At 35.1% G+C, this 16479-nt stretch overlaps 2 protein-coding genes across 2 annotated transcripts; both read left to right on the forward strand.

Annotated features, from left to right (window-relative positions):
• Positions 1 to 772: 772 nt before the first annotated feature.
• Positions 773 to 3928, forward strand: LOC132152403 (motor neuron and pancreas homeobox protein 1-like). The gene is made up of 3 exons (XM_059561174.1): positions 773 to 1502; positions 2293 to 2453; positions 2865 to 3928. The coding sequence occupies exons 1-3, from the start codon at positions 1082 to 1084 to the stop codon at positions 3216 to 3218; spliced, it is 936 nt and encodes a 311-aa protein (XP_059417157.1). The 5' UTR covers positions 773 to 1081; the 3' UTR covers positions 3219 to 3928.
• Positions 3929 to 8780: 4852 nt separating this feature from the next.
• On the forward strand, positions 8781 to 11945 carry LOC132152404 (melanoregulin-like). The gene is made up of 5 exons (XM_059561175.1): positions 8781 to 8948; positions 9280 to 9460; positions 10274 to 10364; positions 11303 to 11466; positions 11667 to 11945. Exons 1-5 carry the CDS (start codon positions 8881 to 8883, stop codon positions 11742 to 11744), a joined length of 582 nt encoding a protein of 193 aa, XP_059417158.1. The 5' UTR covers positions 8781 to 8880; the 3' UTR covers positions 11745 to 11945.
• Positions 11946 to 16479: the final 4534 nt, after the last annotated feature.

Genomic DNA, 16479 nt, shown 5'->3' on the forward strand with positions numbered 1-16479 from the left:
ATCACACGGATATGTGTGTCAGATACACTGATACATGCCAATTGACATTCATCTGTTTAGGCCCAGCCTATATTTTGCAATTAAACATTTTCGGTTACCATTTTATTCTATTTTATTCCCTAAAATGAAATATTTTGTTAAGATTGTTTAGTATTAAGATAGCCTATATTCGAAAAATATGTATCATTGTAGCCTATATTTTAACTAATAACAGGACTCTGTTATGAACGACATTTGAACCAAATATATGCTATATAAAAAGTAAAAACATAAATAAAAAAAAAACATAGTATAACAATAACAACATAGTGTAAAGCCCCTCATTGAAATAATAAAAAATAATAATAGATAAACATAGATTAACAGTCGATAATATATCGACAGCGTGAATGAATTTGTAAAGTATTTTTTAGATATTTTAGAGACGTCTAAATGTGCCCAGTTTTAATGTAAAATAGGTCTACGTTTTCTTTTTTCTTTTTTTCTAAGCATATCTCCTTTAACATTTTGTCTAATCGCTTGTTATTGTTTAAATTGTTTAATCAATTACATTTTGCAAACTTTTCAGTGGATCATTATTTTTTAGAAGATAATTTCTGTTGGAAAAAAATGTTTTTCGTTTGGCCAATTCATACTTTTGACTGATAAATCTTAGGATATGTGAAGTATGGCTTGGCGTTAAAAATAAATCCGTGTGTAATGAATTAATTAGAATGCGTTGGAAGTTTCTTAACTCTTAGGGCTTCGAAATGGACCAATCAGAGAGTGTTTAGGAGGAGCGTGCTGGAGCGCGAGACAGTCAAATACTGATGTCTGCACGCACTTCAGGCATAATGTTGCGTCACGAGTACTACAGAGATGGAAACACGCAGTTATAGAGTAACAAAATATTCACAAGTCTCTTAATGAATTAGACAATATTACAGACGGTCTGGCAAATAGTTTGGTCTAAATAAAAGTTAATTATAATTGTAGGCTATTGTAAGAGAGGAAAAAAAGAAGGAGAAAAATTAAACTTAGGCTACTATTTTATAATATATTTAGCTCGCATTATACTTGAGACCTATTTATTTTTTCCTCAATGGATAAGTCGAGGAACTTCCGAATAGATGCGCTCTTGTCGGAGAGCTCCCAGCGGATAGTTCGCGAGGATTCCCCGGGACTGTGCATCGACGGCACCGACATCGAGTCTGCGACATGCAAAAGGACAGAGAACTCTCCTCCTCGCGCTTTTCAGCTTCAGACAGGGGTCATGGCCAAACCAGGCATGCTGAGCATTTGTCACCCAGGATTAACGTCACTTTCCCAGGGGCCTATGTCAGGAATGTATCCCTCATCTATGTACTCCATCACGGCACTTGGAGCTCAGCATCCCACCTTCGCGTATTCAGGCTTCCCGCAGCCGTACCCGGAGCACCTGAAAGCAGTCGTTGCCGGTTCGTTTCCGTTAGAGCACTGGCTCCGGGCTGGACTCATAATGCCTCGCCTCGCAGACTACAGCGGTATGTGTCCTTTCTGCAGAATTATGCATATGCATTATAGTATTTGTTACTTTTTATAGGTATATTAGTGCTTACTTTTTAAGTACGCATTTGAATTAAAAAAGGCTAAATAAAGATAATGATAAAGTCTTGTCGCAGAAATCTGAAAAATAGGCCTACATTTTATTTAGCCTACTTATTTTACCCCAAACGTATTTCCTTGAAGCTGCAGCAATGATTATTATCAGAAACAGTATTCATAAAATTACACATATAGTAACACTTATAAAACTTTATGTATGGGAAAATTAGGAGAAAAAAATAGCATGTATAAAATTCATGCATCTTTATGCAAAAACACTATAAGGTGATCTCACATGCCATAAATATTATCTAGCATAATTGAATCATTATTTACTGCTAAGGGAACAATAATGCAAGCTTTTTTTATTTTCAGTCTTTTCATTGCATCATTAATGACAACTCCATTAAAACTGTCTTCATCCACAGAAAACTATAAAGAAACACTTTAAAAGGTCTGAGCTTCATCAATAAAGTTATCTGGTAGCATTTATTGAATTTTCATTAAGTTAATGGTGCTCTCTGATGTTTTATTGTCCTTCTAAAGCAATATGTCCCAGCCTTGTCATCAACAATAAACTGAAGTAAAGCTGTTATCATTATCTATTAAGGGGAAGGAACAAGAGGTGACTATGTTCTTGTTTGCTGCGTCTGCTTGGTGTGTTAACCGTATGTCTTTGTTTTTTGGCACACGTCTTATACCTCCTTTATCAACTAACTCTCTTCTCAGGGGCACCTCAGTCTGGTTTAATCGGAAAGTGCCGGAGACCACGCACAGCCTTCACCAGCCAACAACTGCTAGAGCTGGAAAATCAGTTCAAACTCAACAAGTACCTATCACGACCCAAACGCTTTGAGGTGGCCACTTCTCTCATGTTGACTGAGACACAGGTTAGGAAGCAACACACTCTCATGACACAATTCACAATTTCTGCCGCAATGCCATAGAAGATCAATTTTTTGTTCCCTAATGTACCTTTCAGTCAACAGGTGACATGTTGGCCTTTCATTCAACAAGTCACCTTTTAAGAGTATTGGTTGTTTTGGCAAATTAGTGGCTAATTTGTATGAATCTGTACAATATTATTTATACAATCTTCTTACATCCCATTAACGGTTAGGTTTGGGGTGCATCTTAGTCCATTAGAAAGAAGGGATGAGGGAGAAATATATACTGAGAACAGTGAGACAGCAAAATAGTTTTCATCATCAATTCAATAAGTTCATGAATATTTCCAAATGCTAATACCAGTGGATCAACTTTTATGTGATTGATTTTGATGATTGTTGTGTATTTGCCAGGTAAAGATTTGGTTCCAGAATCGACGGATGAAGTGGAAGCGCAGCCGTAAAGCTAAAGAGCAGGCTGCGCAGATGGAAACAGATGGCTGTAAGTCAGACAAGAGAGAAAACAAGCCCAAAGACCTCAGTCGCTGCGGTGCACATGATGACGACGAGGATCTGGACGGTGAGGAGGAAGATGAAGAAGAAGAAGAGGAAGAGTTCAGAAAATCGATTAACGCAGGTGTGGGTCTACCTCACCCATCTAACTTCCTACAGCACAGCTCCGCGCTGAGCTACAGCTCTCATGGCTCTTACTCTGATGACGACCTGGAAGAGATCGGAGGAGAGCGAAAGATCAGGCTCGGGTTATGAAGAACTAATGGCATGCTGTAGTCTGCATGTCCATGAACTGGACAGGTTTAAAATCCAACACCTCAAGACTGAAAGCTGTTGATGTCAAAACTATCGCTTAGACCTGATGAGTTCATTGTCAATGACGTTTATAGACAAAACATTTTTAAATAAGTCTTCCGGTTTATTTGCACTTTTTTTTTTCTTGAAGGCTGCTTGTAAACTGCAAATGTACACTATTTCAAGCTGATGTTTTTCTTATGTGATCAAAATCTTTACTATATGCTAACATGGACATTTTGGTTGAAAAAAGCTGTTGAACCAAATGAAGACGGCTTTGTACTGAACATCACATGCTGACACTTGTGCTCTTCATTGGTCTCTTGAACACAGTATGTTTAATAGTGTGTAGTCAAGAGTGGATGCTGAAGAACAGATGATTGTCCAGAGGTCATCAATGTCAGTTTTCTTCCAGTAACCATTGACTGGAACACTGAGGAACTGGTCAATCCTCTGCAAATATTGAACACGGGCAAACTGTGAACGGTGCATTAGTTAGTCCATTAGTTCATGTCATGTTGTTGGTGTCTTTAATGTTATTTAACTGTTATAGATTATATCTAATTTATTCAGCTGATATCAGGACTCAGTTTGAAGGATGTGTGACCTTCAAAGATTGCTGGTGAAATATGTACTTGGTGACAAAAAGGAAATAAACAAAATCGAAGATGCGTTTCAGACATTCTCTGACTAATGTAGAAATGCTGTTTTTATGTGTCCAGTTCATAAGTGAAAGTTTTAAAACTGTAAATGAATATCAACCCCCATCCTACATAATTATCGTCCCACCACTCTCCTCTCCATTTTGACCTCTAGCTGACACAGATGTTGATTAAAGCAAAGACGAATCTACAGTGCATTATAAACAATGCACGCCCTGATATTTATGGCCACAGCCTCTCAAATATGAATTACTCAGGGGGGTTTACTGATAGGCAAATAATTAAGTTAATGAAGGAAAAGCTAAATAATCTACTCCTTATGCTGATGTCACCGGGCCATTTAATTCTAAAAGATGAATTACCTCAGTGACCAATAGAGCATTTTTACAGGGGTGTGGTGTAAGGCCAGCAATTATTAAAGCAGAGAAGCTGCAGTGTTCTCAGCCAAGCTAGAATAGGACATATTTATATGTTAATTAAATGCATTGCAGTGGCGGGAATAAACACCCTGCCAAAGCAAAGCAAACTTGAGCACTCAAGAAGGGAAACTGTGAACATTTATCACGCATTTGGAAAATTACACCTGTGTCTCGAGTGCTAAAGCTATTGTTGAGAAAAAATAAAATAAAAAATCTCCTGTGTAAAATGTCCCATCTGCATGAGATAAAGACACAGTGGTAAGTTATAATTTTCTTTAAGACACATCACGTAAAATATCACAAATTGTGCTCGTTTTGGTAGAAGGTGTAAGCGTGTAAAGTTACCTGTACTTGATATAAGCTTTAATGTTTAGCAAACAAATGTATGATTGATTTTAACAGAATTACAGCTTCTATGCAATAATTAAGGCTTCATCAACTTTTTAAAAGAAAATATGTCAGTAATTTTAGACACAGAACAGAAAACACCTCTGCATACTCTCTAGGAAAGCCACTGTGTCACTTAATCATAACATGTCATTTTATGATCCTCTGAGGCAATCACCTTTGCTGTCAGATTTCCTTAAAACAAATCACTTAAGCTAATAGAGAGGTAAAGAAATGAGTGGCAGGGTCATAAATTTACACTAGCCTCAGTTAACCTCAGACAGACATATAACGGATCCTGCTTATGCAATAAATGAAGAGAAGAGCAAATAAATGTAAATGCACCACTTTAGCATACAGCTGTTTAAGGTAATACAGATATTGCCTAATGCAGTATGGTCTTTATATGTTCATATCGGTCAAATGAAATTTAGGTTAATATCTGATATCGGTCCAGATCCTTTTTATATAATATGATATAAAAGCTATATGAAATACTGGAAGCCCACAAATGCAGCACTATTTGAACTCCTGTGGTTTGGGTGTTTGTTTTTTAGGTCCAATGTTGACGGATCATCCAGTGAATCCTCTGAGCTCAGGCATTCCCTCTGTAGTCACACACAACCCACATAGAGAGTTAAGGTGTTTTTTGAAGGTGGAAATAGTTATTTTTATTACGTGGGTAAACATGGGCGACATGTGATCGTTGTCATTCTTTTATTTCAGCAAATATTTCCCAGGGTGGGTTTTTGTAAGTAAATGAATGTCAAAAATAAATAAATATACAGAAAAATAAATAAAATAACTTTTTGAAAGATGTCACATTTATGTAGGCTACAACATATAAGACTAAATGAATTAAGTTGACTAATGGAACCTGTATTTTAAGCAAAATTTAGACAATGAAAAAAAATATAATACAACTGAACATATATATAGCATATATTAACATATATAATATATATATAAATGTGGCTTTTTACCATCAGTCTACTAAAATTCTTTGCACAAATACACTGCCATCTGCTGGTGAAAAAAAAAAGCAATAGACAACATGACTTGGCTGCCTTTATTTTCAGAAGGTCTCACGCCTCTGGTCAGGGAAAAGAACTCAAAACTGCTTCTTTGTGGTAGAAACCTCAGTGAGACCCAGTCGGGCTGAACAGTGGGCTCAGCAGCAGTCAGGTCAGGAAAGGAGAAGACGTCCCGGCCTCCCCGTCCTGCAGTACTCCACTTACTGTAGGTGTCACTGTGCGCTATCACAGCCTCACGGGGTATCAGACACATTTCTCCACTTTTAAACACTCATTATATCAACAGGTACAATAGGGTGCAAAACTTTGAAAATCTAAGAACTTTTTATTTAAACCTGGAGGTAAACAGTAAGTTTGAGGATTAAAAATAAATAAGTCTGACATGATAATGGTTTCTTTCTTCCTTAAATTTCTCTCAGGTCTCGGCAACCCAAGCTTTTTCAGTCTGGGACAGGTGAGTGCTGCAACTGTCCTGCAGACCTGCCCCCTCTCACTCTGGGTCCTGAGAGACACATTATCACACACATTCTCACCTCTTTACTACAGTATTTTTTATATTGCATTATTAATACAATTCTGTTCAAAAGTTTGGGATCTTTTTTTTGATTCTTTATTTTAAATGAATATGTTTATTAAGAAAAGATGTATTAACTTTTAAAGCATTGTTCAAAAGTGACAATAAAGACATTTATAATGTTACGGAAGACTGTATTTCAAATAAATTATGTTCTTTTAAACGTATAATTAATCAAAGAATCATGAAAAAATGTAGCAACTTTTCAACATTGATAATTCATCAGCATATTAGAATGATTTCTGAAGGATCATTTGACACTAAAGACTGGAGTAATTATGCTGAAAATTCAGTTTTGATCACAGGAATAAATAAAATTGTAATATATATTTAAATAGAAATCAGGTATTTTAAATTGTAGTAACAATATTTCACGATGTTGCCGTTTGCACTGTATTTTTGATAAAATGCAGCTTTTGTGTGAGACTTTCTAAAAACAACGGTAGTTTACATTTTGCAACCTTTCTGACTTATCAAATAGAACAATTGTCATTCCTACTCTTACTCAGCAGGAGGGTCATTCTGTGTTCTCCTACAGGAGTCTCCTAGATGAGCCTCAGTTCCAGCAGTCTCTGATAGAGGGCGACAGTGAGCAGGTGCCATACTTCACACAGCTGCAGCCTGCTCCTACTCTCCCCTCACAACCATGACCCCAGCTCTGCGGCAGGCAGCCAGCACCCTGTAGAAATGTTTACTGTGTCCGGCGTCACTCCAGCAGAGACTAACACAGGAAACTATAGCACTGCAGACAGACCCAAGAGTGAGTGTGACCAGGAGCCTCTGAAAGAAGATATAAAACTTGAGGATGATTCTTCTAATTTTATTAGCCAGTGTAAATGGGGATTGATAATGGATAGTGTATTTCTGATATCAGTGTTGCGCTTTTGAGGCTCACTGTTTGTCCCTTTGTGTGAGACATAAATAAACTCAGAAGAAACACACTGAGGTAAAATTTTTTAAATGTTTAGTTAATTCCTAACATTATATAGTTAAGTAACATACCATGACAAGTGAGCTATTTTGATGAATATTGTCACGACGCAAAAAAAAAAAAAAAAAAAAAAAAAAAATATATATATATATATATATATATATATCTATATATATAATAAATTAAAAATTATAAAAAAATAAAACTACAGAGTGCATGCATTACGTGAAGTCTTGTGTGGATTTTCAGTGTGCTCTTTCACTGCATGATTCAGTCTAATAAAATACATTCAATATTATTACAAATTCAAGACCTGGGGGCAGAAAATTTATATATTTATACCACTTCATCTAGTTAATCAATTTCACATGAAGAGTCTGTTTTTTTTTTTCAAAAATGACCATGTTGTTGATTTCACAACAATTCAGTAAACTAGAAGTTAATTAAGAGACCCATATTGCCTGTTTTTGCACTATTTCGACAACATAAATAATTCCAAACAAAGCCACAGCCACTGATCTACATTATAATAGACATCAGTGACCACAGGGCTATTTTGCGTCTCTGAGCAACATGACGGTGTTTCGTTCCTGAATGAAGCAAACCTTTAAATGATTCAGTTCAATCGCATTGACTCACTTATTAATAGTGACTTGATGCCGCCTAATGGCGGTTTTAATAATTTCACATTTAAAGTACCTTTTTATTGTTTAAATAATTTCAAATATCAGTATTCACCGTTTTATGTTTAATATATCAAAACATTATTTATGCATTTGTAAAAATAGGCCTTTGTAAAGGTAAATAAAAATATGCAGATTTGAGTGAAGCTGATAGAACACTGATGAAAATATTGCTTTCGAATAAATTGTTACTGTAAAGATTTTACTGTATCTTCAAGATAGTATTGTACCGTATTGTATCTTCTGTCATTAAGAAGAAGATTGATATTTTGTTAAAGAATCAATAAATAATAAACAATTTATGTTCTATTATATGTGTTTTTTTGTATGTTGTGTGTGTATATATATATATATATATATATATTTTTTTTTTTTTTTTTTTTATGCATGTGTAGGAAAAACAGCCTTGGCTCCGACAGACAGTACAGGGCCGAATCAAATGACAACAGGGAGCAGATACACCCCTTAGTGACCAGCCCAAGCCCCTACATTTCTTCTCAAGCTATAGTCTCAAACCAGGAGCCTGAGCAGCAATTTGGTTCAAAACAAAGTGGAAAGTTAAACGTCTGATAGTTCCTTGAATTCTGAAGCAATTTGGTAAGAATTTTATAGAACTACAGTAGTAATTTCTACATATAGACATAAATGTATGCATTTTAAATAAGGCAGCTCCAGATGTAGTGTTTTGTTTTTATTTGTGCTGACTGTCTTAAATTTGATTAGTCCCAAGGGCATTTAAACAGTGCAGTCACATGGCCAGAGTCGCCAATTATCAAGTTAAGGACACCGCCTTTAAGAAATAACTTCAGCACAAATTTCTGTCCTAGTGCATGGAGGATGGTGGCTCTACTATAAGGAACAATAACTATGAGTATGTGTACTGAGTACTGAATTTTAGCTTAATTTAGGGGGAAAAAATCTTTGTTGCTTTAAATGGGCATCTTTTATTCTGGCTGCTGTCCTATTCATGGAACTACTGAGGAGAAAGATTGCATATTAAGGTAAGTGACAAAATGTTGGTGTTTTTCTTGTATACAGTTGTATAACTTGTAAACATATACAACTTTTTTTGTGCGTACATGTAATTACAGATGGATTTATTATTAAAAAAATAATAATTACAACAAGAGTGGATTTTTTAAAAATATATAATAGAAAAGGTTAATACAGGTTTTGAGGATTTAAAAGGAAATAATAATCGTTGAATATTCTATGTTTGTAAAAATGACAAATATCACCAATATTACATTTGTTATTCATCACTAGAATCTTAAATAATACTGTATGCAGATGCATTTGTGAAATATAGATTAATAAAGTCTTTGAATACAGTGTTGCCTCCATCAGTGAGACAGCAGTGGCTCATGAGCTGCAGGACAGCAGATCTGGACCTGAGAAGGAGGAGAGGGCCTGGAGCAGCACTCAGTCCTCCATCTCCACTACTGAGGAGGAATCAGATGTTGAATTACACGCATTCATCAGGATGAGGAACAAAGTGGAAAAAGACACTGAGGTGAGGAACGAATACGCATGCACTCTGTGATACAGTTCTTAAATTGTTTGTGACTAGCTTTTGTAAATTTCATTGACTTTTTTTGTTTTAGTTTTTTTATATGAATGACAACCTACACAATTCTTGAAACGAACTTTGTGAATTCTGGGAAATGTCTTTGAAGTTATTTATTATATATTATAAGTTATATATTATATTATAATTGAGATTGTGTGTGATGTTGCTCAGATTTTTAATGCAACCATTCAAATCACACTGCAAAAGAAATTATTCAGTTATGCCTGGACCAGTACAAAATCCACAAGTCCTTATACGTACTGCTTCGTGCTTTAGAGAAGATGACTTAGACTTTTTTGTATTGGACTTTGGCTATGAGTAAATGCATCAGAATTTAGGCTGATGTAATTTACGAATTTTCTCAAATTGAATTCAGCTCAGCTGTACCAGGAAGATAAGTAATCAAGAGTTCACTTTATACACAAACCTAAGGTGAGTTTTTTTTTATGTATTTATTTTTTTTTATATAAAATCCAATATTTTAACAACCTCATCTTGTTCATGATTCCTGTATGTCATTGTCCACTTCATACAGGAGCTTTAGTTTGTACAATATGGTACAATATTGTACAATCTTGGACAGATGGAAGAGCACATGGTTTCTAATGCACTTATGAACTTGTTAGAATCAATCGATGGTAACCCAATAGTGATGTTCTTCCACGAAACCTATGCCTCCATCCAGAAAGCTCTTCAAAGATTTCTTTGTGTCTTGCACTTCCACTATTTGTGTGTGTGTGTGTGTGTGTGTGTTAGGAATGGGAGAAACTGAATTATGATATCCACACTCTGAGGTGTGCTCGTAAAGAAGTTTGTACACGTTGGAAGAAGATCTTGCTTCAGCTGGGTGAGGTGGACTATATTTATTTTATTATTTTCCTTTTTTAAATTATTTTCTAAATGCATTATTTGTAAATAGTTTCATTTTCTATGTTCTATGTTCTTGAAAAACAGAAATTAATATATATATAGAAATTAATATATATATATATATATATATATATATATATATATGTATGTATGTATGTATGTATATATATATATATATATATATATATATATATATATATATATATATATATATATATATATATATATATATATTTAGCATGGATGCAATAAATTATCCAAAGTGACAGTAAATGCATTTGTAATGTTACAAAAGATTTCTGTTTCAAGTAAATGCAGTTATCTTTTATCTTTTATATTTTATTGTATATATATCAAAGAATCCTGAACAAATATTACAGTTTCCACAAAAATATTCAGCAGCACAGATTTCTGAAGGATCATGTGATAATGAAGTCTGAAGAAATAGCAGCTGAAAATTTGGATTTGCAATCACAAAAATTACATTAAAAACTTGTAATAATATTTCACAATATTGCTATTTTACTGTTTTTTTGATCAAATAAATGCAAAATGTGGTTCATTAGATACCTTAACAATCTTTCTGCCTCCAAACTTCTGAACGTGTTGTATTTATTTTTATTTTTAGATATTTTTCATTTATATTACATTTGTTTTCTGGCTGAGTTTTCTTTTTTCTTTTTCAGCTCTGGTCAGGGCTTACAAGAACACTTTTCATTTTGTTTTTAAAAATGTTAGTTATTTATGCTTAAATGTACAATGCACAATGCCATTTGACATAATTGCAATAGCATACCAAGCCAAACGTGACCCTTATTTGCCCATGTAAGTGGAGTGTGTGTCTGAAGAGTTTGTGTCTGAAGAAGTGCAGTCATGTAAATGTACATGATCCAGGGCCATATGTTATTGATCCAGGTTACCAGAGGGAGGCAGATTCCTTACTGACAGTAAACAGACAGACCGTTATGAATGATTGGGACAATGTGGAGAAGGCCAGAGAACTCCTGCGCATAGTGTCGGAGGAGACAGGCCTCTTCCTCCGTGGACTCAGCAACAGTGAAAGATATGTCTTTGTTATGGTAAATTAATGTCTGCATAATAAATAACAGTCCTCAGTCTAAAAGCCTCAATATTATACTGTATGTGTGCATTAAACGGACTCATCATGATAAACGTGTAATGTAAAAAGTAGAGTTTTCTACATGATTATATTTTGCTCGATCAAGGATGTGCCAGTTTTGGAATAATGAGCATTTTGATTGTTATGATCATTTCCTAGGATCGACTGGTGTCTTTGGACAGTGCTGAAGACTTTGTGCGGTTGGCCAAAGAGAAATATCCAAGAATTGAGTCTTGAGATGGAAAGAAACTTCAAAGTTTGGATTCGTTTGCTCTCTTTGATGCTTCTTCTGCAGCTTTTTTTATCAGTAAATTCATTGTTGTTTGGCATCGCGGGAGTGGCACTATTATGAAAGGAAGTTAAATTAGCATAATGGAGTGATAACTTATGAGTGCAATAATTCCAAACGAATGTCCAGTAAAATAAAATTTTAATCTCTCCTTTTTGCCGTTCGTCTAGGCATGCGCTGGCCCTTTACACAACAATTATAGGCCTATTTGTTTTAATGGATGTTTTGCAAATTGATCAGTGAAGAACGTTGTGCCTCAAAAAAAGCATTATGTCTTTCTTTTATATCATGAAAAATATGACATTAAAAACACACCTGCAGTGACACTAATTGTGGTCCAATTAAGCCTGCGCTAGATGCTTATCGGTAACATCAGAATCAGAAAGAGCTTTTTTGCCAAGTTTACTTGCTTTTTCAGTTCCAACCCCAGTTAAACACATCTGAACCAGCTAATCAAGGTTCTAGGCATAGAAACTTCCAGGAAGGTGTGTTGAGACAAGCTGTAGCTAAACTCTGCAGGACTGTGGCCCTCTAGAACTGAGTTGGGGCACCCCTGGTCTAAGTTAATTAATTTCGAAATAAGAATTCATGAATGCACTTTTAATATAATTTAATCTAACTAAAACTACAGGTTTTACTTAATTATCAGTTACACGTTAATGTGAATAGAATATTCCCTTTAGTGATTTTATGTACTTCATTAAATTCGCCAGCAGAGGTCAGTCTAACAAATGTATAAGAAAATACTGTTTTTTTTTTTATTCGAAAGGAATTGCAAATTGTATTTGCAAATTGTATTTGCAATTGCGTTTTCAATTTGTGGACGCATAAAATGTGACATAATCCAAACGCAAATGCAAATCGCGCATTACCGTTTTCATTTTCGATTAAGTGAACGCACAGTGTCTGCCAAATTTAAAATGGAAATGCAAAGTCCGTTTGCAATTTTGTTTCCCATATCTTACGAGCTATGAGCCTGTCATATTTAAATAGCAATATTAATTACCACATTTGCCTTTTCACTCTCTCTGCACTGTGCATGTAAACTGCCAAAACTCAAATGGAATCGCAATACCTTTTGCATTTGAATTTCCAACGTCTACACGGAAACCTGTCAATCATTGATTGACCTGGGTGGGGCCATTTTATTAAGCGTGTTTGCATTGGGAAGTGACGCCACTCACAGTCGACGGTAATAAATAATTATTAATTAATTTGTGTGGACTTTGTCATCTAAATACTTAATAACCAATAAGATTAAGGATGTGTCTTACAAATTACTTCATCTTTTCTATCCTGTGAAGCTTTAAAAAAGATGTTTCCTGCTATTGACACCTTATGCTCTTTTTGTGGTGCTGAACACGAATCCATTTCTCATCTCTTCTGGAAATGCACATATACAAGTCTGTTCTAGTAGAATTTTTGTATCTTCGATCGTACTAAAATGTACCATCCCTTATGACAATTAACCATGGTTTTACTACAAATAAAACCAAAAAACCATGGTTACTATAGTTAAACCATGGTAACCACAACTTAACCATGGTTTTGCTAAATTAACCATAGTTTAACCATGGTATTCGCAGTAAATCTGTGGTTATACAAATGGTAGTCAACACGCCAAAAAACCATGGGTTACTACAGTTTTACTATAATAAAACCATGGTTATTTTTCGTAAGGGATGTTTTTACTAGGGTAAATATGAGTTAACGATAGTGTTTATAATTAAGCCACAGTACCCACAAATGTACAGTTGTCTGAGACGTTATGAAATGTTCTTTAACATCATGAACCATAAAATGTAGTCAGTGTTCTGCTATTGTTTATTTTCATAATAGGTAAACACAGGCCACAAGTTAACACGGTCACATTTCCTTGATTCAGCAGCTGCACGATGTAAAGCCGAGAGTCCTATCTTGAATCTAGAGATCTCATGCTGATTCAGTGTAGCTTGGTAGCTCAGAGGTTAGTGATCGTCATCTCTCATGGTATACTGTCTTTTAGCGTGTGTTCGAAACCCGGGCCAACACAGACGTTCTTTATTTTTTTGTTTATCCTACTAACTTCAGCCGCCAAACGGGCGATCATACTAATAACTTGTAATCAATAACTAGAATATCTGAATCATGCAATCAGCAAGTCTGCGTTTATTAACACTTAATATAACGTCAGTTTGTGCTTTCAGAATCAGAGTTTGCTGCCGTCGTTCCATCACATCTGCAGCGGAGACCAGAACCAGAAAGTTGGTCACCAGATAACACAGTAACCAGTTAAACCGTAACACCGGGAAGATTAGGCAAATAGACTGATGACGTAGGTCTGCGCGCGTTTCTCAATACAAAGTACGCTGATTTCGGACTTGCATCCTCAGTAGTTCAGACTTTGTGCATTCGACTCGGGAGTGTGATGTCTGCGGGGACGCAGGTCCGGTAATTCTGCAAACAGCAGCGTACTTGATAACATGTCAGCTCGCCTTGACTACTGCAATTTTCCTCACTGCATGATCGCCCGTTTGGCGGCTGAAGTTAGTAGGAACCCTTTTTATGAATGTTGGAAAATGGGAAAACGTGCAAGTGCAACAATTGAGATTGATGTTTTGGGTGAATTTGCTTTTTGTTTTTTCAAAAACTATACAGTAAAATGCCTTGAAGATAAATACAGTGATAATCAGGGTCACGCAAAATACATATGACTTAAAAGAATGAGCAAACCTATAAAGGAACGTTTTTTATGAATGATGGAAAATGGGAAAAGGTGCAAGTGCAACAATTGAGTTTGATGTTTTGGGTGAGTTTGCTTTTGGTTTTTTCAAAAACTATACAGTAAAATGCCTTGAAAATTAATACAGAGATAGTCAGGGTCACTCCGAATACATATGACTCAAAAGAATGAGCAAACCTATAAAGGAACCCTTTTTAAGAATGTTGGAAAATGGGAAAAAGAGCAAGGGCAACAACTGAGATTGATGTTTTGGGTGTTTGCTTTTGGTTTTTTCAAAAACTATACAGTAAAATGCCTTGAAAATTAATACAGAGATAGTCAGGGTCACTCCGAATACATATGACTTAAAAGAATGAGCAAACCTATAAAGGAACGTTTTTTATGAATGATGGAAAATGGGAATAAGTGCTAGTGCAACAATTGAGATTGATGTTTTGGGTGAGTTTGCTTTTAGTTTTTTCCAAAACTATACAGTAAAATGCCTTGACAATTAATACAGTGATAATCAGGGCACGCAAAATACATATGACTTAAAAGAATGAGCAAACTTATAAAGGAACGTTTTTTATGAATGATGGAAAATGGGAAAAGGTGCAAGTGCAACAACTGAGATTGATGTTTTGGGTGATTTTGCTTTTTGTTTTCTCAAGAACTATACAGTAAAAGGCATTGAAGATTAATACAGTGGTAGTCAGGGTCACTCTGAATATATATGACTTGAAAGTATGAGCAAACCTGTAAAGGAACCCTTTTTATGAATGTTGGGAAATGGGAAAAGTGCAAGTGCAACAATTGAGATAGATGTTTTGGGTGAGTTTGCTTTTAGTTTTTTCAAAAATTATACAGTAAAATGCCTTGAAAATTAATACAGAGATAGTCAGGGTCACTCCGAATACACATGACTTTAAAGAATGAGCAAACCTATAAAGGAACGTTTTTTATGAATGATGGAAAATGGGAAAAAGTGCAAGTGCAACAATTGAGTTTAATGTTTCGGCTGAGTTTGCATTTAGTTTTTTTCCAAAACTATACAGTAAAATGCCTTGAAAATTAATACAGTGATAATCAGGGTCACTCCGAAGACTTAAAAGAATGAGCAAACCTATAAAGGAACGTTTTTTATGAATGATGGAAAATGGGAAAAGGTGCAAGTGCAACAATTGAGTTTAATGTTTTGGGTGAGTTTGCTTTTTGTTTTCTCAAGAACTGTACAGTAAAAGACCTTGAAGGTTAATACAGTGGTAGTCAGGGTCACTCTGAATACATATGACTTGAAAGTATGAGCAAACCTATAAAGGAACCCTTTTTATGAATGTTGGAAAATGGCAAAAAGTGCAAGTGCAACAACTGAGATTGATGTTTTGGGTGATTTTGCTTTTAGTTTTCTCACAAACTATACAGTAAAATGCCTTGAAAATGAATACAGTGATAGTCAGTGTCACTCTGAATACATATGACTTCGAAGCATGAGCAAATCTATAAAGGAACCCTTTTCATGAATGTTGGAAAATGGGACACCGTGCAATTGCTAGGATGCATTTTGTTGTTTTAGGTGATTTTGCTTTTAAATTTCATACAGTAAAATACCATACAGTAAAATGCCTGAAAAATGAATAAAGTGATGGTCAGACTCACTCTGAATACATGTGATTTGAAAGAATGAGCTAACCTATAAGAACCCTTTTTATGAATGTTGGAATATGGGAAAAAGAGCAAGTGCAACAATTGAGTTTGATGTTTTGGGTGAGTTTGCTTTTAAATTTCTCAAAAACCATAGAGTAAAATACCTTAAAAATGAATACAGTGATTGTCAGTGGCACTCTGAATACATATAACTTGATAGAATGAGCTAACCTATAAAGGAACCCTTTTTATGAATGTTGGAATTGTGAAAAAGTACAAGTACAACAATTGAGTTTGATGTTTTGGGTGATTCTGCTTTTATTTTTTCCCCAAAACTA

The sequence above is a fragment of the Carassius carassius genome, chromosome 11, assembly GCF_963082965.1.
Source record: "Carassius carassius chromosome 11, fCarCar2.1, whole genome shotgun sequence".
NCBI lineage: Eukaryota > Metazoa > Chordata > Actinopteri > Cypriniformes > Cyprinidae > Carassius > Carassius carassius.